The sequence below is a fragment of the Stegodyphus dumicola genome, chromosome 12 (assembly GCF_044657685.1).
Source record: "Stegodyphus dumicola isolate Sdum_Otavi_A_Nest chromosome 12, ASM4465768v1".
NCBI classification, from domain to species: Eukaryota; Metazoa; Arthropoda; class Arachnida; order Araneae; family Eresidae; genus Stegodyphus; species Stegodyphus dumicola.
This window is the reverse complement of record NC_140779.1, coordinates 100,125,775-100,153,373: the sequence shown is the minus strand read 5'-3', so window position 1 is coordinate 100,153,373 and position 27,599 is coordinate 100,125,775. Positions and strand designations below refer to the sequence as shown.

Sequence of the window (27,599 nt, the reverse complement as noted above, 5' to 3'; positions counted from 1 at the left end):
ATTTCATTCATATTATAACTCAGAATGCACAAAATGTATATTATTTAAAGAATTATCTAATCGTTGTTACATGTTCTATTCAAATACTATAATAAAGCTAGAACTATGTATAAAAGAAATTAAGCAAACAAAACAAAACAGAAACAGTTTTTCACAGACGACTACGTATTTCTCATTTAATTAATTCAGTTCTCACTTCGCGAGAAGGCAAAAATACATAAAAACTCAAAATATCTATATTAAAAATTACAAAGTAAATCTCAAACGCTTATTTCCTCGAAAAAATTCCAGAAAGAATTAAGCATGATTTAATTGGCAATAATAAATGAATGCGTTATCTTTGTTGTTGCCAAGCTAAGTTTCTCTAGATTGGCAACAAATCCACTAGTCTCCTGTTTCAAATGTAAATATCAATGGCCGCCATTAAAAACAAGCTTAGCGGCAATTGAACAACTTTAAAATTGCTGATAATTCTAAAAATATTGCACACAGATTTACTAAATGCAAAAAATCCTTAACCGGAAGATAAAAACAACATAATTCAATCATTTTTAAAGCAAAAAACGTACAATTTACAAGCATATAAGAGTAAAGAAACTGAGATCACTAAGCCAGGTAATAGATTGGATATATATATATATATATATATTTATATATGTTTGGTGCTGCCGATTGCAACCAAAATACGAGGTGCACATCTACATGTTATAGCAGTCCTATATACAAAATTTCAACGTTCTGAGGCTACTCGTTTTTGAGTTATGCGAGATACGTATGTACGTTTTTGAGTTATGCGAGATACGTATGTACGTACGTACATACGCCACGAAAAATTCTCTTCAGAATTAATTTTAAAGCAGTTTTATAATTTTTTTTGAAGGAAAAGAGTATTTTATTCTGTCCTTACGTACAGATATGATGCAAAAACATCATTAAATTGCATTCGATAGCGGTCAAAACGGATATTTTTGTTGAAATATGCTGCCTGAAACTTTTTGCGATTACAATAATTCCTTTTTACTTCATACAAAGAAGTAAAAAGAATTATTTTATACTAAAAAATACTTTATGTTTAATATCTTTCCCTCCTAACCCCTATTTGATAATGGACTACTGAAAACTTTTTCACAATCATCCTTAATTATAAATTATTCTGAAAATATTTTGAATATTTTGTCTTCTTTATTCCCAAGAAATAATTAATAACTGCTTGATCTTTTGGATCAAGAAAACTGATACTTCTGCTTTATAAAGAAAGATAATCAATATGAAAGTCTTATACAACCTCTTTCATAAGTTTCATACATATAAATATCAGACAGACAAAGTTTCATTACATAGTATAAAGGTTGAAAATGTTTATTCAAATGAAATATAATAAAAAATGCATACTTGTTTTCCTTGGAATGTGATCCAGCATCAGTGAAGCTTCTAATAAAATCTGCTGCTTCAGATGGTTTTTTACACAGAATATTTTCAAATTCCTTGCTCTGTTTAGAGATTTCACTGATTTCTGTAGGTTTTTTCACAGAGATACTGGTATCACCCAAATTAGGATCATTAGTTTCTGGTAATGAATGCTGGGATTTTTTAGATATCTGAGGCATGAAAAACCTTTTAAGAAATATTTTCAGATTTTGAAGACATTCAATATCAATATCTAAATCAAGATTAAGATATTCCAGAATTCTGTTCTGTGATAAATTATCAGCAACTTTATCCTGTAAGGAATTCAAAAGAGGTTCACTTCCAGATTTCATCCACGGGAAAGATTTTTGCCGTGAATGAAGTGTTATTATATAATTTTTAAATTTTTCAAAATGCCCAACATGAATTTCTCTTTCTTCATAAAAGTGTTTCTGCAACTTAAATATTTCTTGTATCAAATCCCATTTGTGTCTTCTTAATTCCAAAAATTGAGCTTCAGTATTTGATTGTAATATTTCTGAATGAGCAGTAGCAATATCCCGATGCTCTGTTTCATATTTCTGACCAATATTTACATATTCTGATAGTTTTTGCTCCAAGTCATCAACTTCTTTCTGCTTGTCAACAAGAGAATTGCACGTTCTATGTAATTCTGACTTTAATTCTTTGATAAAAGAATTCTTTTTTTCCAATTTTAACTCTAGATCTGTAATTTTTTGACTTAAGTCTTCTGACCCACCACTTATTCTTTTATTGCTATGTACTTGTTCTAAGACACTATTTCTTAAATCATTCTTTTCTTTTTCCAAGATATCTGCTCGTTTTTCACACATGGACAGCTTAGCTTCCAAGGCTTTAATCTTTTTTATAAGCTTCTCATTAATTTTTTTATGCATAGAAGTTGATTCAAGGTCCTTGTCCTCCTTAGAACTCTGAGAACTAAAAGAATCATTTCCTGACTGCTGTTGAGCTTTGCCTAATCCAACTTCATCTTCAGTTCCGACAGCTTGATGAACAGTTGACATTTGTTCATGCAAAACACCGAACTCATGCGAAGGACTAGTTGCAACATCTTTTACGCTTTTGGAGAAACTTAAACGTCTGTTATCAAAATTCATTTTCTCAGACAAGAGTTTATTTATTTGAGTCTGAAGATTGAAAATTATTTCTTGTAATTTAGTTAATTCATCATCTTTTAAATTTAAATGTTTTATCTTTTCCTGAATTTGTTCCTCTGCATTCCCAAGTTTTTCATTCAAAGATACTATTTTTAGATTAGTTTCTTTTAATGTATTTTCCTTGTCAAGAATAATTTGCACTTTTTCATCAACTTCAGATTTCCATCTATCAATTTCATTCTTAAGCTTTTCGGTGTCAAACTTTTTCGATTCCAACTCTTTCGCAAGAAACTCAATTTTTAACTTGTGTTTCTCTTCAGAGGATCTGCTTTCCTGAATTTTAGAATAAGTATTTTCAAGCACATGTTCTAGGGTCCTAATTATCTTTGCAAACTTATTGATTTCAGAAATGATACCTTTAAACAGATTTTCAATTTGATTATCAGCAACCAAATCAAATCTAGTTACATTATCTGGACTGTCTTCATTACTGTGACTTCCCAATTCCACCTTCAGATGCTCTTTGCATGCATCATTTAACCTAGTCACATTCAAAAGTATTTCATTCTTTAAATGTAGAAGTTTATTAATGAAATCCTGTTTAACATATGAAGAGGTCTGAAGGTCTTTCTCATATGAAAAACACTTTACTTCCATCTTTTCTAATTTTTCTCGCATTTTTACAAGATCATTACTCAGTTCATCACACACAGAATTAGATGAAGTCAGTTCAGCTTTTAGAAGATCTTTCTCCTTCAGGACCACAGCAACAGAGTCTTTTAATTCTTTTATTGAAACATGCAGTAATGAATTTTCTTTCTCATTTTTAATTAACTTATCACTCAGTTCAATTTTCTCCTTTTCAAGGAACTTTGTTTTATCTTTTTCAGTTTTAAGCTTCATTAAAAGATCATTCTTTTCATCAACTAACTTTTTAACATCATTTAAAACTTTATTTTTTTCTTCTACAGCATTAACTTCAACAGTTTTTAACATATCATTTAACTCACTTTTCTCCTTTGAACTGTTTCTCAAGTCTTGTTCATACTTTGAGCATTTTGCATCCAAATTTATTAATTGCTCTTTAGATTTTCCTAATTCCTCTTTTAAACTATCACACATATTGCTGGATTCCAAAACTTTTGTCTCAAGATCTTTTATCACACTTTTTAAATTTCCACTAGTTCCATTTGCTTCTATTAGTTCTTGCTTAAAATGAGAATTTTGTAACATAAGGGCCTTTTTCTTTTCATTCAAATCAGAAATTTCCTCTTTCAGTTGATTAACAAGATTTGCTAATTCAAGCTTTTCTGTTTTTAAGTTTTCAGTAATATTCTTTTCTTTTTGAAATACTTCTTTCATTTCCTTTATTTTATTCTCCAGTTTGTTATTTTCATCTTCTGCTTCTTTAAGTCTGTTCTTCAGGTTGTTTAGATTCGGATCCTGAAATGAATTATCAAACTGCTCAGTCTTTTTAGCTGCCCCAGATTCATATTCTGAGCTTTCAGCACCAGATGATAAAATTGCATGTGGTTCTTCTAATTCCTTTTTTAGAGCATCTACTTCCATTAAAAACTTATGAATAACCTTTTCTGCATTAGATTCCGTTAAATTCTGTAATACATCTGAACCACATATTCTCTTCCGTGTTTTATCAAGTTCTAACAACAATTCATGTACAGCACATTTCTCACATATTACTAATGACTTGGAATTTTCTATTTAAAAATAAAAGAAAAAAGAATTACAAAGATTGAAAAAATGTCACTGAGATGCATATCATATGAATATTGAAATTATTCAGCAAATATTTTGTAATTTTTGTTTTTAGTTCTTACCTTTTAGAACTGAAAGTTTAAGTAATGTTTCATTTACAGTTGACATTAAACCATGCAATTCATCATAAATATCTTCAACAGCACTTGACTTCTAAACAAAGAAAATAAATAAATCATTAATAAACTTCTAGAGCAATTAAAAGTTTCATAACAAAATAATTAGGTTTTGATTCAAATGCAAATAAATAATTTCTTTCTTTTTCAATTTTATTTCTTTGAAAAGCTTCTATTTTGGGTGTTAAGTAGCTCAAAATTTCTTTGAGTATTGAGAATAAATATGAAATGATGAAAGGTCAAGTCCAACACCAGAGCTGGCATGGCAGAATTTTTAGAATTTAGTGAATCACTGAGCAACAAAATTTACGGCAGGTGTTGAGACATACGAGATGAATCTTTTAATAAATTATTGGTTTTCACCTTCTTTGTTTTCCTTGCATCAATGCTTGTGTCTAATTGAAAGATTACAAAATAAAGGGAAGATAAACATGTTACATGAAAGACTTCTGGGATCAAAAGGGGAAAATTCAAGTAATTTTGTTTTCACAGTTCTTCCAAAAATTCTCCAAAACACAGGAAATTAATCACAAATTTCCTATAAAGTATGTCTATTATGCATTAATACCATGAAGACTCTTTTTGTTTCATCACATTTTTCTGAAAATTGTAGGTCTATAAAACTTGTCTTCAAAATAATAATCTATAAATCTTGCCTTTAGACCTTCCGATGCACAAGGGCTAAAATCCAAAAGAAATATTATCCCTACCAAATCTGTAACAGCAAAAACCCAGAAGGTTTCTGAAGAAAAAAAATCAGAAAATAGAAGTATAATCTGCATTTTCAAGAGAAAACTGACACACATTTAAATATTCTGAAATTATTACATGGGAAAAAAACTCTTTCAAAAAAATATAAACGGTGATAAACGGAATTGCATTTCAAATAATTATAGTAGCATTTTTGTTTAATCTATATAGGTTTCAGAAACTGTGCTTTAGAGCATTTATTATCTTGTTTAATTTTCAGAATCAAAATATTCCTAAGTCACCAAAATGGAAAGTAATGTCACTTTAAAAAATGGCAAGAGAAAATAAAAATATTTCATTTTAATGTTGTTTCTTAAATATAAATTTAATATATTATCATTATTTTTATGATACTTATAAATGTTATTATGTTTGCAAGAAAAATCATCAAAATTTTGCAAATCTCGGAATAAAAATGTTTATATAACAACTGATCTTAAAATTTGCCAAAATGTTTTATAAGTCGCCAAATTTAGCCACATAATTTCAAAAGAATTCAAATGTCAACCCATCAAATACATATTTGTTGATGCATCAGCAATAAATATTCTCCCCAAAATGTTAATTCACACTCAAACGGTGCTTCAGGGGACAGAAATGTCAGGTGAGTAAAGTTAAGGACCCTTTGCTGGTTTTGACTGAAATTGAGGACTCTTATGGACCAAAAATAATTTTATAAAAACCCAAGGACTTTTAAGTGCTTTTAAGGTCCATACAAACATGGACTTGATTAAGATCATTGATATTCTGTTCTGTTGCAAAAGTTACCTCTAAAACTCGTCACAGCTACAGAACAAATATGTGCATGAAGTTACAGAAGCTGCTGCAGGAGAACTAATACATATTAGGTTATCAGCAGCTATTGCTGGAGAACCAATACATACTAGGTATGTGTATGATAATTACACAACAAAATCTAAACATGATTTTCAGAAAACATATCACCTAACTATGAATCCCATACATATCATGTTTAATGAATCGATAATTATTATTAAATATAAAGTTGATGTAATCTTTGCAATAAATAAAATTTTGAACTTCTCCAAATTCACATTTTATCCCCTCCTCAAAAGGAGCTTTAAAAAATAATTTTTTTTTACAATTAAATTTGATTTGAAAGAGACAAATCTGATTTCGTAAAAGTTGAAAGTTTAGGGAGAGTGCAAGAAAAAGTGAGGAAGAATAAGATGACACTGAAGAGAAGAAACGAAAAAGAACAAAACTGTAGCAACTGTTCAAGTTTAGAATGAAAACCTGTAGAGAGAAAACAAATTTAGAATGAAAACCTGTAATATATATATACATGTGTGTGTATGTGTAATGAAAGCAAATAATCATTTTAATAAAGCAAACGTAGCTGCAATGATATTGTAGAAATAATTATGGCATAGAATGTTGATCCAAAATGAAAAGCAGCCCCAACTGATTAAATAATCATCTTTATTAAAAAAAAAAAAAAATGTTGAGGCCACAAGCAATTTGGCACTACTCCTGCCTATTTCAAAACATTTACATTTTTATAGCTTTCGAGTAAGATAGCAGCAAACAGCAACTCAGCTAGGCTGAAGTACAGAAAGCAAGTAAGTTGTGTTCAGGATGAAGTCTTAATTCAAAATGAGTTAATTTTGGTTCTCAATGCATTTGAGTGGATAATTGATACTGCTGTAAAATTATTATTTGCTGTTTAAGTTTCATTTACATCACCAGCATTATACAAGAATCATTATAACATGAATTAGTCTCAAAATAAGGCAATGCAGAAAAAGGTTACTAATTTTAAAACAGAAAAGGGAAATTTCGAAATTAAAACTGAGCATTAAATGGCTATATTGCTAATTTAGGTACTTTTCCGCTTTGCCGGCTCAGGCGATAAAGTCACCAATAATGGTACAACTGGTGCCAAACAGAATATCCTCTTTGTTAACCTTTTACGCTTCATTTTCAAAACAAGTTACCTCCATTTCTTATCAGATTGATTGTCTCTTTCCATATTGACATACAATTACATAGAATTTTTACCAGATAGTTCAATTTTATGCCCTAAGGCCATTCGCGGTAATTAAGTCAATTAGGATGAAATCACACCGCTCATCCAAAGGGGAAATTATAGAAAAGGCAAAGTCAAGGGTTAAATTCATTTCTAATGAGAATGCACTAAAGAAGTAAAGCACTGCTATTTTACATAACTTCTGAGTAAACTATTTGTACAAATTGAAATAATTCTTGCATTTAAACTTGTATTCTAAACTAAGATTTAACTTGAAATTAATGTAAATAATTACTGAGAGAATTAGATTTTTGTAGCGTAGTTAACGTGGGATGAGATCACTTGGAGTAACATGATACGAACTGGCAACTCAGGATGTTGAACCATGAAAGCATAGTAAATTCTTAAATTTATGTCTTTTTACAAATTTATTGTCTTTATTTATTGGCTTTTTACAAAATTTTAAACGCTATTAAAATGTTTATGCCTTCAGAATAAAAAATTCTCAGAACTAGCTTTTGTTAACATTTTTTATGTGCATACTGTATTTTGTCGCCAATAAAGTCTGCTCGGCGAGATTTGCGCCGGCGAAACGGAAAAGTACCCTAATTTAAATTATCATTCATATTTACACATTTTTTATCTCTCTTATATACATATATTTTAATCCTTATTAGCATTAGCATACAAAATAAGTACTTTTAGATATAACTTAATTTTGAACGAACAGAATATACAAATATTCAAGAAAAAGTATTTTCTCCCTTGATTTACATACATAATATAAATAAAGGAACTAGAGTTACTTGACCAGTTAACTGGATTTTACAATATATATACAGATGAGGGAGGGATCTAGTAAACAGGTAAAATATTCCAATTTGAAATCCACTTTTACAGATAAAAATTATGCATGATGAATTATGAAGATTACTAGTTTCTTTTCTATAAAAATAACTACAAAAATCATTTTCTCTTATATGTAACAATTTTAACTGATCTCCACTGAAAGATATTTTTAATGCCAAATAGATTATGTATGCACCTAATATATGTAATTTATTTGAAGATTATATAACTAATTTACACATGTTTGTTCCAATCCCTATATCAATTACTACTTTTATAAATCTTAAAATTGATAGTTTGTATAAAAATTTGATTACTTTCCCATTTTGGCTACTTTTCAATCTGTCAGTGCAAAATATAACAAACTCTGCCTTATAATTTTTCAGAAATCATTAAAGTCTTGTTTAAATTTTTAAATACTTTCTAAATATCGTTATCCATTTTTCAAATTTTAATTAAATATTTTTAGATCAATATTATAACATCAAATATTATAACATCATCAGGAATGAAATTTTTGTAAAAATAGCATTCATATTTACTTTTGATTCATTTATTTTTTGGAGCTGTTCCATCAATGAACATAAAGGTGGAAATTTTTCAGAAAGCACAGAGAAATGTTTGTCTAATTTGTAATCTCTTTTTCCCATATTCTCTTTCACAAATAGGCGTTTTGACGCAGTACCTAGATGAATAAAGAACTTAACATAATTAATCTAAGCTTCGTACTGTCATAAATGCTAAATGTATGCAAGCTTCATGATACATATTAAATAGCATGGATTTAGTTTTTTAATATTGGAAATACACATAAATATGCATTATGTTATACTACAATAAAACATATGAATAGGTTCACCACAAAAAATTTTAAAAAGAAAGAGAAAAGGAAAAAAAAAAACAACTTTACAAAACATGCATATCGAAATTTTTTTAAAAGGCTGAAATTAAAGAAGGGTAAAAAAATTTTTATTTGAAGCACTTTTACAAAATGCTCAGAAAACATAAACAACTACATATGAACAGGTTTACAACAATTATGGAATTTTAATAAGCTTACCTATGGATTACACTAGCATAAATCATATATCTGTATGATCCACTTACATACAGAATTAATAAAATGAAAGTATGATGATAACAAAAACAAAACTTAATTTCCTGCTGCTTCAGAAATTTATAAATTTGAACAAAATAATATAAATACCTTATGAACATATATTAATTTTCAAAGCACATTTAATATTGTATTTCTTAACTATTAGTTAGCTCTTTTTATTAAACACTAATTTCTGTTTATCAATTATAACTGGTAATGATATAGTAGAGGTAAAAATTACATATTATTACTAATACGAACAAGCAACAAAGTAAAAATATGCAGTTATGAAATGAGATGACTATGCTGAGTTTACCTTTGATATAATGCTTGGATTTATACAGTTGAATGAAAACAAAAGACAAATTTACGAAATAAACTGTACATTATTTCAACAATTTAATAGACTTAATACATTTTCAAAGTATTGGTTTAAAAGTTTCAAAGTATTGGTTTAAAATGGAATTTATTGGTTTAAAAATGAAACTATTTACAATTTCAAAGTATTGGTTTAAAAATGGAATTTTGCTTCAGTTAATGTGGTTAAGTTTAATTTCAGTATAATATGTACTGCAATAAAACAAAATACTAAAGTAACATTTTTTCATCAATAGTTTAAAAAAAAAAAAATTCCAGGCAGTTACTAATATGTTAGTAGTAGTAAGATTATCTTAAAGATGGACAAAAAAATTAATCATGCAAACACATCTGTTAATTCAGCTCATATAAGCAAAGTATAATCCTATCTAAAAAATCATGGCAGCTTAGCCGGCAACACAATGGATATTTTTTAGATAGATGCTGATGACAATAGGTTGGAAGAAAATATTACATACGATAGATTTGTATCTTTCATAGCCAAACAGCAACACTGAAACTGATGCAGCTACTATTTGATAATAATAATGATGAAATGTTACCCTAACATTTATCAATGTAGCATATTATTACTATATAAGCAAACAAGTTGAACAGGAAATAGAGAAAAAAAATAATTTTTTTTTATAATTACAACACAGAGAACAAAAAACATTTTTTTACACAAAGCAAATATAAACATGCTATGTCTTCGAACAAAATCATGCAGAAACAGGCAAGAGTAGAGCAAAGCACATTGAAAGCAAGCTATTTTTACCACCACTTCGCCGCCTTCTTGACCAAGACTGAATTTTGAAACTTCCATTATTTGAAGTATTTTTTTCAGAACTAAGCTCCTCTGTTGTCCTTCTGTCCTTGAACCGAGATCTACGTGGAGACTTTTGGGCAGTTGGTGAAGTTTTTACATCAATACCAATCCTTTGCATTGAAATATCTCTGTCTGGCTCAGACCAGATATCAGAATCGGAAGACAAACACTGGTTATACCATGCAACATTTGATTTGGCATCTTTGTTTTCAACATTGCACAAATCTCCAGCATACTGATGGAAGTTAGATGTCTGAGAATTCCAGTAAGTTGTATTAAGCATGGAGTTATTTTCCAAACATCGCCTGCGAAGTTGGTCTCCATCACCTAATACAGGAGGGATTATGTTTTGATTAAGATGAGACTGTTTACTTCTGAGAAGCACATCAGCTGGATCTCCATTCTTGTTCAAAAGCAATATCAAATCCTCATTGCTGCTAGTTCTCAATACAATAACATTTTCTGAATTCATCACTGAGCTGTTTTTCACAGAATTATGCTGAGCAGAAAGAGACCACCTTCTCTTGCCTGTTCCAGCAAAATTTTTGAAGGATTCCTGGTAAGATGGTTGAAAATTCCTACCTTCATCTGGTAAAATGGATAGTTCTTGGAGTGCTTGCCCAGTTAGTGAAGAATGCAAATGAGGATAACTTAAACTGAAAAAATTAAGTATTTTAAAGTGTATTTTTGAGAAACTGCAAAAATCATGCATAAAATCAATATTAACATTAAAATAGTGTTAAAAAAACTACTTTAAATTAACCTAATTTTATAATAAGACATAAAATGAAAAATATCTATTAAAGTAATATGGAAAAGAAAGAGGGAATACAGTCTTGAAAGTATTGCTTTTTATAAGTTTTGCATAATAAATCAAAAGTCATAACAATTAAACACTTTTATGCTTTCCAGAGTATACTGGAAATTTTAAAAATTTGAGATTTTGCTCTTTGAAGCACACAGACACACACTGGATTATCCCAATGTACATTATATTATTTAAATTAAAGTCAGTCTAGAGCTGAATTTTACCTAATTAAAATACTGCATTATTAATTTAATTTGATTATTATAGCAATTTTATGCAAGCTAATGCAATGCTAGTTTGCAATCATATATTTATGAAACAATCTCTTTTTAGAATAATAAAATTCACATTTTCAGCTAAGAAAAAGCATCAAAACAAAGTTTTAACACTATTTTTTAATACAATTTTCAAAATTATATGAAAAGATTATAAAGCTCTTGATACCCAGAAACACAGTGCATAAATCTTTAAAAACTAATTCTTTAATCAATCCCAATTCATAATCTGCTTTCCAATTTTTAAAAAAATACACACGCAAATTATTATATTGTTACGAAATGTGCAAGCGCGGTAAGATGGCTTCTCCGCAATGCAGTTTTAGGGTTGCCATAAAGTAGGAAGGATGGCAGGGTTGCTACATTTGGTGAGAAATCGCCCATCTGGTGACAAAACTGGCGATATACCATGGACGGCTGGAGAACCTTCTGGAACGAATTCTTACCGGTTTAGTCCAGAATGTTCCCGAACACAAGCCGAAAGCTATATAAACCCTGCTGGTCCGCAGTCAGAAAGTGTGTGCTTCATTGAGAGGAAGTGTACGTCTCTTATCGAGTGAGTGTGTCTCGTCTAGCGAGTCAATCCCTGCGGAGGCGATCGAGTTAACAGATGGGCAGCGAGTGCCCAGTGGGTCGTCAAGTGAACCGAAAGAGCCTCGTAGAGTATCGCGGATAGTGCATCGTCGAGAGAGCGTGTTGAGCTCCGGAAACGACTGAACAGAGAGTCGGGAGCGTGCTCTGTGTGTCGTCGAGTGCATCGCGAGTTGTAGCGTGGAGAGTCTCGAGAGTACGTGGAGTTCCGACAACGACCAAGCAGAGTCGAGAGCTGTACTCTGGAAAGCAGAGTCCGGTGCTTTGCAGGAAGCTGTCTTCACCATGATAGCCTGATAACCTGAAGGCTGTGTCGCTGATCGTGTCAGCGTGTTTATAGTAGTTCATCGACGACTGTAAAACGTGTTTTGGAGCTGTCCCGAAAATATTGTCCAAATAAAGTGCGTTTCGATACTTCATAAAGTGTCGTCGTTATTCACTCCAAATCTACGAACCCCGTATGAATGTGAAGTAAAAGAATAATGTAACAACTGGTGTCAGAAGAATTAGAGAAATAATGCAACAATATTATAAACTATTAATTCTACTTACTACAATGGAATCAAAAATGTAACATACCTTTTAGCACCAAATACATTGTCTTTACTCACTGATATATCAGAATCTATAATTCTAGTTTCAGACACTAAAACAATAAGAAAGCAATATTTATTACAAAACAGCAAGATATAAAACAATACATTCTTATATATTTTAAAAAATTACTAAAATTTCAATTTGATTTTCTTTAAAACTAGTATCATGGTATATGGAATCACATCATACCTATAGAACATTGCTAAAAAACTGAAAACTAACAATCACTTCCCAGTTATATTTTTAGAAAGCTGCATAAGGGTACCATTCCATTTATTTAGATAAATTATTAATTAATGTACTATACAAAATTAACATTTTACAGTACCCAAAAGAGAAATTAAATTTCAAATTTTTAATTTGTCATATATAAAATAATCCAATAAAATTTAGTTTAGACATTTCTTTAACAATTTTAAGGCATGTGAATGTCATTCAACTCAAGACTTTTTTTTTTTTTTTTTTACTTTGCTTACAATACTAAGGGGCTTAAGATGTGTTCATGTTACTTCCTACTTCTTCATTATGATAACTTTTCAATTGATATTCTTTGATAATAATGATGAAAATATCAACTATATTGAACTGATATGTTTAAATATAAATTAACTTTTTTGCTAAAAAATTTGGTTCATGTTTCCTAAAATCTAGTTTTTGTTTCTGATGAGGAAGAGAAATAATATTTCAGCCTTTTATGGCAATCTACATTACACCTCTGTTTAACTTGGTATTTTGTGCAAATGTATACATTCAGCAGCAATGCATGTATCTACATTATGTATTTGGATAAAATAATAAACTAAAGCTTTAATTTTTTTTAAAGGTTTATAAAAACAGCAAAATAAACTAATATTTAAAAAAAAAATATATACACATGTAAATAAAAGTTTAAAAAATGCTGTATTTTTTTAATTTTCATATCAAAAACTATATTAAAACTGTATTTTAATTTTTTCTTTTCACTCGTCCAAAAATAATTATGTTAAAAATATTTCTAAAGATTTCTAAAGATCTAGATTTTTTTATTAATTACTTACTGGATAGGTTATCAGACAATACATGAGATAATTTTAAGCTCTCATCAAGGCACCTAGATAACTGAGATAAAAATTCAGATGTTTCACTTATATTTTCAAGACTACTGGCATCAAAACTCTTATTTTGCAAAAGATCTTCCAGAAAATTTCCTAACTTCCTCAAATGTCTCATAAGTTCATTATTAACAGAACAAGAAGATGCTAGCCGTTCAAGCAAGTCCTTCCTTTCTTTCACATAGTCCTAAATAAATTTTTAAAAAAGAAAATTTATAACATATCTAAGAAAAAATACAGATGCAAGAACAGAACTTTTAAACTGCAGAACTACAGAACTTTTAAACATCTCCATGATTTAATATATATATATACTGACTGGTTCATGGTATTTTAGAAATAGGTGGTATTTTTCTGAGGAAAAGAAGTAAACAAGAGTGCTATAATAAAAATTTGCTATATATAAACACAAATAAAAAATTACAGTAAAACAAGAATTATATTCTAAACAAAATGTAGTTTTTAAAACTCGTCACTTTGTTGTGTAAACAGAAAGAAACATTAACATTAAACATACTATATATACCATATATACATAAAACTATTATTATAAATGAAAAGTACCACAAGGACTTTAATATTTTTTACTTAATTGAAAAGAATATTAAAATAAACAGCTGCTACAGGATTCTCAAATAATCATCAACAAGTAGAAAAATAATAATTAAAACAAAAAAAACAGGATCTCAAAATACATAAAAATCTCAATAGTCCAATCAAACATAATAGCAAAGGTAAAATTAAGAAATTGTAATGTGCTGCAATAAAATATGAATACAGTCAAAAGTCGTTAATCTGGATTCGTCGGGACTTCGGCGATTCCGGATTATCGATTTTTCCGGATTATAGATCATCAGTTTAAATCTCGTAAGATGGCATGCAGAAATTCTAAAATTAAAAATATGAAACCGTAATTTATGAAATAAAGAACAATTATGATCTAAAGGGTATCAAAATTTGCAAAAAGAAAAAGCTTAATATTTATTTGTTTACTTTATTAAACATTTCTTTCAATGTAAGTTGTTTAAGTTTTGCTTCATTTCATGTAATAATACTTTCTCTTTAATTCTATTAAACAGACATAATTTCTTGTTCAGTTACAAAGTTCCGCCGTTCAAGTCCTATAATTGCTGTGTCAAGAACACCGACTAATTTGTCAATCGAAATTTTTTTGTTTTCAATAACCTCTGTCACTTTTCTTCGCTATCGGAAGCGAATTATAATGACGAGGAACTTGTTTTAAATCATATCAAAGACGGAGCATATCGAGATGAAATACTACATTTGGTAAGGAATTATAAGCCAAATAAAATAAAAACATCTGCGCTGAAGATAAGGATAGTGCTGACAAATCAACTTCCAATTCATTACGCGCCCGCCGCCGAGCAGTGTGAAATTGATAAACAGATTTCGGATTTCAAAACATACTTTAGCCTTAGATCCTTTACATATTAACAAATATATATCGGAAATTCTATTTGATATAATCGAAAGTTTAAGCTTACTTTTATAAAATTGCTCTTACAGTCTGCAAAAAAATAATAAGCCGGATGCAATTCGAAAATTAAGGAACAATGCAATCATCAACATTAACTGAAATAGATAATTAGATAATTTTAGCTTATACGTCCATTATACATGAAATGCGCACGCGAAAACGTATTCTGCACTTGCGCACACTCATATGCGCAGTCGTAAAAGGTCTTACGCGCACGCGTGAACGCCTCTGCGCTTGTGTCAACGCGGCGCATGCGCAGAAAGTTTTTAGTTTTAATGTCCGGATTATAGATCATTCCGAATTATGGGTGTCCGAATTAACGACTTTTGACTGTACTACTAGAAAGTATCTCTATTACATGAATATAACCTTTCAAAGAAAAAATTAAATATAAACAATAAATATTTTTATTACATACTGCATAATCAAAACATACCTGTACAGTATCTAATTCCTGCTTCATATCAGATAATTCTTTATCTTTTTGTTCAATGACTAGTAATAAAGTTAGAATCTCTTCTTTCAGTTCATCAATGTTATTTGTATGACCAGCATTAATAAGTGACTTCTCTGATATATTTGACTGCAACAAATGCCACTGTACACAAGTCTGGGTATATGTACTGGTTTTTAACAAAGGGCTCAAATGCTAAAAAAAAAAAAAAAAAAGGAATAAAACTGCATCAGACTTTTTAAGTGAAACAGTTTCAAATGATCCTATGAGTAGCAATTAATACAAGTATATCAGAAAATTAATTAGATACATTTACTATTTTAAATTAGGACATTATGCTCATGTTTATGCACATTTTAATTACCACAAATTATAGCTATCAATGAAATGAAATTTAAACAATGCAGTTAAAAGTACATTGTTTCCAATAAGCCAAATAGTTTTTTTACCGAAAAATTAGTTCTGTTTCTGCTTTAAATGTATTAAATATTCACAAAATAGAAACACACGTTTAATATTTAATTAAATTTTCTATTAGAAGTGGAAGAAGATTAAAAGTTATAGAAAATTAATAATGATAAATGAAAACTATTGTGCAATAATTCAGTAATTTCCCTGAAGATAAGCATAAATAAAATTACAGCTATTAAGACATTGGGTTCTCAACCAGGAAGGAATTTTAAAGTTTCAGGAGAGGGATTGTAGTCAGCCTTCTATTTACCTGTTAGTTATTAGTTTATGAATATAAAAAAATTACATTTAGTCAAGCGTTGGTATTCATCAACATTTTCTATACTTTTTCTTGTTCAATTTATAAAACATGTTAAAAAATAACCTAAATTTAAATAAATGTACATGTATTTTCAAGTTTTAAAAAAGGGGTGATCGTGTATCAATAATGAAAAGGACGCATGAGGCAAAAGAGGCTGAGAACTAACCACTGCATTAAGATACTTCAGTCAAGCCAAAAATTATAACATATTCAGAGAAATGAATGTGTAAGTTAATAATTAGAATTATGGTTTCAAGAAAATGAAAGCTAACTCCTCTCTGCACTTTTTTTGCAAATGAATTTCCATATTTCATTTTACCAGATTCATTAATGCAATATCTTACATCTCATCTCTGTATATGAGCTAATGTAGCTCTCAAACATTTAATTATTTAATATGCAATTGAATACAAATTAAATTTACAGGAATTTGTAAATTTGTATGGTATGAGGATATTAAAATTTTATTATGAAAAACTGCAAAATAATTACAACTAGTTTCATGTTAGAATATTTTCAAAATTTAAATGCAGTATGCTGTTTCTAAACACATGTAACACTCACTTTAATTACAATTTCTCATTTATTTCATAATTCTCATTCTTTCTTCCTTCTTATACTATTAACTCAGCAACTCTTTATCCAATCAGATCAGTATGTTCGGCACATATAACTGTTAAGATTTTGCACCAGAAAAAACCTACTACTACTACTACTACTTTTCTAATTAGATATTTCTGAAACCATACTCTGCTTTCTGGATACTTCAACTCAGAACCAGGATCTTTCAGCAATATTGATTTTTTTAACTCTTATATCCAGCGGTTTTGAATAAGGAATGGCATATTTACATTAAAGAGCGTCAACCAATTTATAATTATCTATTATTACTATTTTGCATACAGGTAATACAACTTAGCATATCATATGCTAAGCTATATTGTATGGCCGCTTTTCTGGAGGTAAATGATTTACAAGAGCGAGAATCAAAGTAATAGAACAAGCGTCAGCAGTGGTACTTTACACCACTCTACAAAGTTATCAGATAAAGACATATCGCCCTGGCTCTCCTCTTTGTGCCTTCCTGCCGTGCCCACTTTCTCTCATTCCATTCAGTTTGACGCGCTGATATATGACTATCGAGTATGATTTCAGTCAAAAGTAAAATTTAATTTGAACATGTCCTATAGCGCACTGTAGTTTACTTTTAACTTCATGACATGTTTTTAGTTTCATTGTGAAAACTTGTATTTTATTTGTTTAATTATTTTAAGAATTCAAACCTACATATTTAATCAAATGGTCACTAAAAAAGAAAGCTTGATGTTCATGGTTTTCAAGACCCTTGAACAAATATTTGTACAACAAAAGGATTGTGCTTCATGATTGTGTATTATGTCATGAAAGTGTCAGACGTCAAGTGTACAAAGACATTTTCAAACTAAACATTAGTCGACATTTCAAAATTGTGATAAGAAATGTAAAGCTATAAAAAGAGCTGTTACTGGATATAAGAAACAAGTTACTTTAAAAAAAAAAAAAAACAATTGGAACCAAACCAAATGTAATTTTGTAATTGCTCACTGTGTAGCTTCCAAAGGCAAATTTTTCACAGATGGTGGATGGCAAATTTATAATGAACACATTTTTAAAAAAGTGCTGAAATATTGTTTAGCAGTTTTGACCAAATCTACAAACAATATTATCCCAAATTCAAGAAATACCGGCTTCTGCACAAACTACTGAAAGATGAATAACCGAAATGGCAGAAAATGTAACAACTAAGCAGAATTCTGGATTACAAGAAACTGTTGCACTTAGTGTTGCTCCTGATGAAAGTACCGATGTAACTGATGTTGCACACCTTGCAGTAATTGCAAGATATTGCGACAATGATTGAGTTTATGAAGAATTATGCAGCTTGATTCCTCTATCTGGGATAACTAAGGGACAGGATATTCTTTCTTCATTTATAAATTATTTTGCAAGTAATGGCAAGGAAAGAGGATTTGTCATACTTTTTGAAAATCACATGAAACATAAAGTAAAGTTTAGTTGCTAAAATTTCGTCATAGCACTTAATTTCTGTAATGAACACTGTGTTTAAAACAGTTAGTTTCATAATATCTTTTGTTCTTCATTGGTACACAGGCAATTTAAATCTTGTTTAAAAGAGATGGAAAGTGAATATGTGGGTCTCTCCTTATACAGCTAAGTCCGCTGGCTTAGTCGAGATAATGTCTTGAATTAGTTTGTGTCATGCATGGAACACATTAAACTTTTTCTTAATGAGAAGGAACATTTCCCAAATTCAACAATAAAGAATGGTTATGCAAATTGATGTTTCTTGACTGATATAACTATACATCTCATTAAACTAAACTTCAGGTTGCAAGGAAAAGGCCAAATAGTACTTTATTATTTTTTAATGTTGGAAAGGCTTTACTACAAAATTAACATATTTTCTCATGATATTAATATTAGTGCCTAAAATACTTCCCAAATATTCCCATTTGCAAATATATTCACCAAAGATTAATTTTAAACCTATGTTGAAGCAGTTAAGGAGGAATTTTCCAAAAGATGCAAAGACTCTGAAGTTTGTATGCTTGTATTTTCCTTAACAATCAAACCAAACTTTTAATAGACTCTTTAATAATTCCATTTGATTTGTCAATTTTTGAATGGATGGAAGTTGGTAATTTTGAAATGGAACTTACTGAACTAACATTTTCAGAATTGTGGAAAGCAAAATTTAAGGAACTGTGAAAAAATCTGGAAGATCACTCTAATGATAGATTTTTTTTTTAAATTGTTGGATGTCATTGCTGGAAAAATGTAATTTATTCAAGAAAATTGTATGTGTTCTGCTTTCCACTTTTGGTTCTACATATAAGAATAAATCTTTTCTCATATGAAAAATATTTGAATTCACAAAGAAGTTATATAACAACTGAATATTTGGAATCATGTGTCAAATTAAAAGTCACAAATTGTACCCAATATTTAAATATTCAGTAGTGCAAGTACAAGGTTTGCATTAAAACTTTAATTTTTTATGTAACTACTATATTGAGGGAATTTTAGGTTGTTAATTTTTTTACTTTAATAAATATCTTAAAAGATACATAACACATAATATATGTTTAATTTTAGTTTTTTATTTATATTGAAGAAATAGCTATAATCTATATTGTTTATTTTTATGTTAATAAATATCTTTAAATGTTGCATAATTAAAATACAATAAAACTTTAAATCTGTATTCTTGACCTCTATTCCCTAAATCTGCATGTACTGCTGTAGAAATCGAATTATTTAAAATATTCCCTATTGTGTAGCATTCTGAATCATATTGGTAGACTGGTTTGGCACACCACAGCTACAAGGTTGCCGACTACTGGATAGAAGTTGCCAGGAAAATTCGGAAATTCTCCGCAAATTATTGGAATTATTCTCTGCTTTTTACCCAGAATTGTATTAATTACTATCAAACTGCAGCTCTAATATTTTTTCTTTTCTTGTTTTTTTTAAAATATATGTATGAACCATTTTCATGCAACATCATCAAGTATAATGTTAAACATTACAATTAATTTAAAATTATGTGAATTTGATTCCACAAAACATATCTTTAAGCTGTATTTTAAACAAAAAGCTGACATGGAAGTTTAATTAATAATCAGTTTCTTCAAATGTTTATAACAATACATTAAATCAACAAACAAAACATTACAGCAGAAGTGAAAGGCAGATATATAAAATCAAATACTTGTTGGGGGTACTAAACCTGCATGTATATAACATATAAATACACTTACTTTGCCCTTTTCTTCCCTAGGCTTCATTTCATATTGCTTCACTTTTTCTATGGCATCATGTAATTCAGTTTGTAACTGAATAGTTCTTTGCTCCAAATCATTACATGTTGCAGTTAGATCATTGATAGTTGCTAACTTCTCTTCAATTTCAGATTTCAGTTCTTCATTTTCTTTTAGCACAGCTGATAAATCAACTGATATATTCTCTGCCTTTTGGGAATGGTTTAAACTTCTGCTTTCTGAAAGAAGAGAATCTGACTTTTCATTATAGACATATTTGCTTTCACTTGCATTCAAGGATGATATTGCTTGTGTATGTCCATGCGTGTCCTATAAAAATCAAACATTCAAAATGTTATTGAATTCACTTTCAATTACATAAAGATAATAGATAATTATTAGAACATTAAAAAGCTCCCAGAATTTATATGAATAATAACTACAATGCATGTACAGTGGCAATAACTACAATGCATTCAGTTTGAAACCACACAGCAGTGGTTTCAAACTGAATTGTACACGAGTAGAATGCTCAATATAAAAGCAGCTGATGGGCCATAATTTTTTCTTATTTTTATCATTTGTTATAAATGCATTTCATCTGTGGACTGATTACATTCTGTCAATGCAGATTACCTTACTCAGTGAGTGAGATGTGGCATTATTACTCTAGTACTCAGTAATTTACTTTAAGACAATGAGTCATTAATTCAACAATTTTTAGCAATTAAGATATATTTTAAAAATATGAAACTTTAAATTACGTTCTAATGTAGCATATACTACTGAAAAGAATAATTTGAATTAAAGTTTGAAATAACAATGTTGAAAATCATTTGAAGCTATGCTCACATAATTTTGCATTGCAATAACTTCTTGTGCTTCTAATTTGAGAAATTTTTTGTCAAATGGAATGAATGATGTCTAATACACAAGAATTTCATTCATTTAATTTGGTGCAATGATTATAAAATAATTTTCATGAAATTATTGATTCATACTGAATTTTATAAGAAATATTTGATAATAATTTTCTTTTCATTATATTAAGGCAACAAATACAGGATAAATACTGTAGATAAAGCAAGATAGAATTATGAATAACAAAATTGATTATGATTTGGATAATCATTTAATCCTAGCACAAATTTCCATGAAGAATTTTGTAGATTTTAGGGACATTTTCTACAATTTCTACTTTTTTGCAAATACCAAGTCTTTCTGAGGTTATCAAATAAATCCATGATTTTCAGACATTTTCTAATTTCTATAAGAATTAGATTATTTTTATGTTTTAGTAAATTTAATATTTATTTTAAATAAATTAAAAATACAGTAATATTTCATTGAAAACTGCATGATAAATATATTGCAAAATACTCCTATTCAAAAATTCAAATTAGAACTTTTAATCCTGATTACAGAACTTTAGCTTGAATCGCTAACTGAAACCTGTCTATTTGCTGTATGAAAAGGAAAAAAGTAAGCAAAGTTCTCATCAGCTAGCTGGAAAGCAAGCATAATGTTTGACTCTGATAAATTTAGATTCTTGGACCTTTTAGGTGATGATGATTTACTTATTTTTAGTCATCTAGATGAAGGCAAACCAATAACTGAATTTCATCATATATAATGAGAATTAAAAAAATATCCTGTTAAGGAAAGTTGTTTAAACATCTGGAATATGAAAACAATCACTTAGCCACACACAGCTGTATATCAATACCCATGAAAAATAATAATGCTGATCAATTTTTAACTAAATTTACAAATGTGCTACAAAGTAACAGATACTCCTTTAAAGTGATACAATAGTTATATAATAAGATTTAACCAAATGCTTTCCCCTTAAATGGATATCTTTATTTCATGTAAGGGCATAGATACAATTATTTATGTTATTGTTATTGTAAACCCTGCACCATGAAATTTTCATATTGACATAATTTTTTATGTTATTGTTATTGTGAATTCTGGATCATGAAATTTTCAAGAATTTTGCAATTTACTCGTCAATTACAAAGCAAATTTTAATGTTGTCACTCACAACAAATTACTATTCCATTAACATTTAAAGTATTTATTCTAACTAAAATAAAATGTTCATATTTAAAAGAAAGATCAATTAAATATCTGCTACTTAAGAAGCTTTCTTACTTAGGAAAACGAATTTTTATCAAAATGTACCACTGAATTGGTCTAAAGAAATGTTTGAAGACTTTACGACGAAATTTAATAATTAGCAGATTAATAAAGAAAGAATTGATTTATTATTTTATTAAAGTATTGTTCTTTATATTAGCTACATTGCAAAATTTAATATACATAAAATCTAATAATCAGTATTACATTTTTCTTTTAAACTTACAAAAATATAAAAACACCTCAGATGTCATGTTATTACCTGAACAAACTTAAGAATCATGATATTGAAGAAATTACAAGATTGCAAACAGATACATACACTGACCTCTAATTGAGAACTTTCATGTTTACTTCTGCTACGTTCAGAACTGCTATCACAAATTTCAGGTGGCGTGGGCATTAACTGTAATACATTAAAAGTTAATTGAATAAAACTACATTCTTTTTTAAATAAATATTTCAAAGTTCATAATTTATTTCTATATAAATAAATTCACAATTTACTACTGTCATGTATTCCAAGGTTTATCAAAACAACCAAATATTAATTAGCGTTTTCCCATCAAGTTTAAATGCTATAGCAAAATTATGGTCAGAGAAAAATAAGTTACAAACATTAAAAGTTTATATTTAGTTAGTGAAACTAATAGAAATATATGGGATGATTAAAAAGCATTATAAAATATATACTTTATTTCTCCGTGTTTCAGAATTTAAAGTATACATAACTATCAGTTAATAACTTTTGTTCTTTCTTTTATCATTTAGCCTTTGTTGTTGGTGTCTGGTAATTTTGAGAGTATTTGCATAGTATAAAACGCTGTTTCCTACCAAACATGAGCTTTATACCAGACAGATCAACAGGATATGTCAACCTATGACATGTGACGAAAAACATAACATGATGAATAACAGGTGATTAACTTGACTGATATATTGACAGGTATTTGGCTGTAACAATTCCATGTGATAGTTCATGTAAATGCTGAATGCTGACCCCGATACTCTGCTAGATTCTCATTTCTATTCAACAGCTATACGTCAGGATTCCATGCATAAAATTATCGCACCATACAGGACAGAACCACAGCTACTGGAACGTTGATAACCACCAGATAGGCATATCAAGAAGACAGCCCTCATACATTTCTTGGCTTCTACTGAGGGATTATATATACTTTATTCTCTTCAGTACTTCACAGCCACAAGGGAGAATGCAACTAATAACTCAAATAGTTCTGATTAGAACTTTTACATCTTTTAATTATTCTAAAAGCAAATCAAATGGAATATTGACATGCAACTTCTGAAAGAATTTTTAAATTGAGTTAATTAAACTAATTTTTCAAGCTGAGACAAAATATTTGAAATTTTTCAAAAGTGTTTATTAAAGTTGGTTAAATTATTAGAAAGAAATGATGTTTAAATCCTTATTTTACAACTCATCATGTACAAATTCTAATTTTGAAATCTTATTTATGATAAAGAAACAAAACACCTAACTAGTACATGCCTCATTATTATTTAAAAATTTTTATTTGACATTCTTCTATACAATGATTAAAGTAATATGAGATGAGGAAACACCCAATTTCACATGGGCAGTGTGGAGAGATAATACAATCAAAATCTGAAAAATGCCAGGCTTATGTGCCTGACATTTTGCTAGTTTAAAAATTCTACAAACAAATATTTACTTGATTTAGAGATGCTTTAAAATTTTCTATTGCAGCAGCAAGGTCCTCTCGGTTTTCATTGTTTGCAGCTGTTACTGCAGACTGAATGATAGGACGAAGTTCTTTAGGAATCATTTCAACATCATTATGATATTTACATACAAGCCCTTGGATTGCCATACTGCTTTTTTTAACTTTTTCTTTCAATACTTGAACTTGATTTTCAAATTCTTCTGCTCTGGAATTAGCAACCTAAAGGGAAAAAAAAAAAAAAAAAAATTATAAAAAGAATTTAAGTGATTTTTAATGCAGAAGACAAGTAGTAGTAGTAAATACATAAAAATTAACTTGCAAAATAAAATCTTTTTAGTAAACATTCATTTAATATTTTTGCTTAGCTCTTATATTTCATTAGAAATTGAAGACAATTTTCTGTTTTAGACAATTTTCTTCGACAGAAAGTTAAAAGATCAGATGATCAAAAATTGTGCAAATACTAACAAAACTAGGCATAATCTAAAAGGAAAGCACAGTTTGGGGAAATATTTTAGCCACCAAATGGCTATATATGATTTCTGTGGACATCCTAAGTTATAACGTAAATATGAGCCAGGTAGTCTTGTAGAATTCTCCATATGCAAATGGTCTAGAGCAGCGGTCGTCAACACTTAGAACATCACGGACCTCTACATATATAATTTTATATTTGATGGACCACTAATATGAATTTAAAAAAAAGATAAATACATTTATGCAATAATAATCAGCAAACTACACATATTTCGTTCACATTGAAAAATTACATGAAAAGTACAAAATTCTTACCTTCTTATACAGAAAGCTTCCCATTTCCATATCATTGAAAAGGAACCTCGCGAAAAGCAAGAACAAACCCACAAACACAAAGCAATATCAATAAACTGACAGTGTTATGCCACAAAGTTTTAATTATTGTAAACATAATCATCATTGCTTACTCAGCAATGGCACCATCGATCAGATGATTCCCATAAAAATCCATCAAGATGCTATTGACACGGAGAAAAACTGTGTTATTAAAGACTACAGTAGCACATGTTTGTAATTCAAAAGGAAAGAGAATTCCAGTTTGCGCTATTGTTGATAACCGCAGTATATCCATGAATGCCAACTCTTACTTTCAAATGTCGCTAGATACATCAGCAAAAGTAGCTAAAAACTCACTAAATTCAGAAGTATTTTGCTAAAAGTAGTAGCTAAAATTTAAAAAAAAAATGTATAATCCATATTTCATAATAGGTTTTTGTTGTCCTAGCATGATTTTGATCCATGGACTGTGAAAAACACCAATTTCCCGAGGAGATACTTTTAGTCCTAGCGATTGGCCCTTAGTAGCTATTCCTCTCGCTCTTGCAATATAATCATTAGCCGACTCATGCAACTTCATTTCTAAATTTTTTAACTCATTACCAGCATCTATTTTTCGATTTTCGACTTGCCCCGTAAATGTTGATTTTATTTTCTCCCAAAGAATTTTTTCATTCTCTTCTGCGGAGAACTCAAGCACCTGTTGATCCGATAGTGAAAGTTTTATATACGATATGGCATCAGCGTTTTTTTCATTCCACAATCTTTCATCTTTCTCGTCTAAGTTTTCTGGTTCTGTAGTCGAAATTAATAAGTCAAGTCTTTTCAGTGATAAGGCAGCTTTAATTTTCAATGCCCAGATAAAATACTTCTTGCCAGTTAATTCAGGAACGTTCTACTTCTCCATTTTTGGCTTCCACTAAGACAGTTTCGGTTTGTACTTGGTATTTTATATCCAATTCTTCTTGATATAACCATGCTCTGCTACCATTTGCTGTTCAGAGGACCATATTTAGAGTAAAGAAGCCATCGTAGGACAACACATTTTATTTACACGAACAATGAATAAAAAGATCACACCACAAATTATATTGACCATCACACAGCATATATTATCTCACCATCTCCATACACTCGAATGACGGATGTGTGGGGAGACAGCTGTGCCAACATAATTAATATGCATGTGCTTCAGAAAAAAACTTTGCTCGCCTCTACCCAACAGTTTTGTTACTCCTCATTTTTTAAACTGAATCTTCATAAAAATATAAATAATTTCAGAATTTTTCTGCAGACCATCAAAAAGGTTTCACAAACCACCAGTGGTCTGCGGACTACCAGTTGCCGAATGCTGCTCTACAGTGCTTTGCTGTCAGTTTCATATGCTAAGATAAAACTTTACAGCACTAAACTGTAAAAGCAGTAGAGTTTGAAGCTTTTAATGATACAGTTTCCACAAACCTAACTAAAATGCTTTATTCCTTTTGTACCAATGATGTGAAAAAATTGTTTTTTATATCTTGACCTACAGTTAAATATGCACTAGACGCAAATAGTATGATTAAGCAGTCTTTCATGAATTTTCTGTTTGATACTTGATTGCTATTAAGATCATTTTATTTGATAATTCTATTAATTATTCCTTTGCCTACCAAATAATTGGTCTCATCAGCTTCCTCAAGATTGCAGCTTGCATTATTATCCTGTTGCACTATATATCAGAGAGCTCACTCAGCCTGAGAGGCAATTAATGTCACTTGATGTTTCATTCTGATGAAGCAGCCATGTTCCAGTGACATATCAAGCATACTGCACCTTTATTGTGCTAAAAAATAAGTATTCATTGCTCCAAATAACTCAAAATTATGCTTTTAAAATTAATTTTATTTACAATAATTCAACCATTTCATAAGGCTAAAATCATAACCAAATGATTCGAGGAAATGGGATTGAACGAACTAGCCAGCACCCAGCCCTTCACTCAGTGGAAACAAACATTGAGAAAACCACTGGTCAACAGCCAGACCAAACTGACACAAATCTGGACAGAAATACTTGCCTGTTACAGTGAGAATACAAGAAAATACTTACAGACATCTACTGAAACTTTGAAAAATGTTTCGCCTTGAATGTGATAGCAACAAATGCATTAAAGTGACATCACACTAATTCCAGCAAAACAATTTTCTATGGGTATCCAGTCATGAAAGGCAACATACTCTGTTTTGCATAAGTATGCATACACACGCTTGCACAATTAACAGCTCACTGAAAAGTTTGCCATTTTTCTTTCCTGGCTTTGTGAATATCGTGGATCAAAACATCTGACCTGCAGTTAGACAGCTATAACTTTCAGTACTGGTCACAGTGAAACACCTGGCTAGCTGTAACTAGTTGCAAATGACAAAGACTTTTCTGTGAAAACAGAGTAGGAGGTTTATATTAAACGTTCCAAAATGTGGTAATGAAGCACCATGTCATACACATGGGGTGAAATGGTTATGCATCTGCATTTCAACAGTGGAGCGACTTCACAGGAAATAGTATGTAAATGATCAATAAAGCATGTTCCAGCAGACAACTGCTACAAATCAATATTGTCAACTCATGTGCTGACAGTAAACAATGCCTGTTACATCCTAAAAGGCGCTTTTCATGCCGCTATGAGGGAAAGGATGGATTTTGCTCAACAATGCCTGACTGCATGTTGCTG

The 27,599-nt window shown here is 29.7% G+C and overlaps 1 protein-coding gene across 5 annotated transcripts in view; it reads right to left on the bottom strand.

The window, feature by feature from the left end:
• LOC118192081 (uncharacterized) overlaps positions 1-27,599 on the bottom strand; it is a 177,589-nt gene that overhangs the window by 35,231 nt on the left and 114,759 nt on the right. For 3 of the 5 annotated variants that reach the window (XM_085806738.1, XM_085806737.1, XM_035362982.2), the window contains exons 8-17: positions 24,062-24,292; positions 22,684-22,767; positions 20,220-20,549; positions 15,609-15,821; positions 13,621-13,861; positions 12,566-12,632; positions 10,262-10,968; positions 8,570-8,712; positions 4,385-4,475; positions 1,393-4,264 (exon numbers count right to left, since the gene is read on the bottom strand). In XM_085806738.1, the coding sequence (XP_085662864.1) occupies positions 1,393-4,264; positions 4,385-4,475; positions 8,570-8,712; positions 10,262-10,968; positions 12,566-12,632; positions 13,621-13,861; positions 15,609-15,821; positions 20,220-20,549; positions 22,684-22,767; positions 24,062-24,292 (4,979 nt within the window). The remainder of the gene's footprint in view (positions 1-1,392; positions 4,265-4,384; positions 4,476-8,569; positions 8,713-10,261; positions 10,969-12,565; positions 12,633-13,620; positions 13,862-15,608; positions 15,822-20,219; positions 20,550-22,683; positions 22,768-24,061; positions 24,293-27,599) is intronic. The other 2 variants (XM_035362983.2, XM_035362985.2) reach the window with 2 other exon arrangements.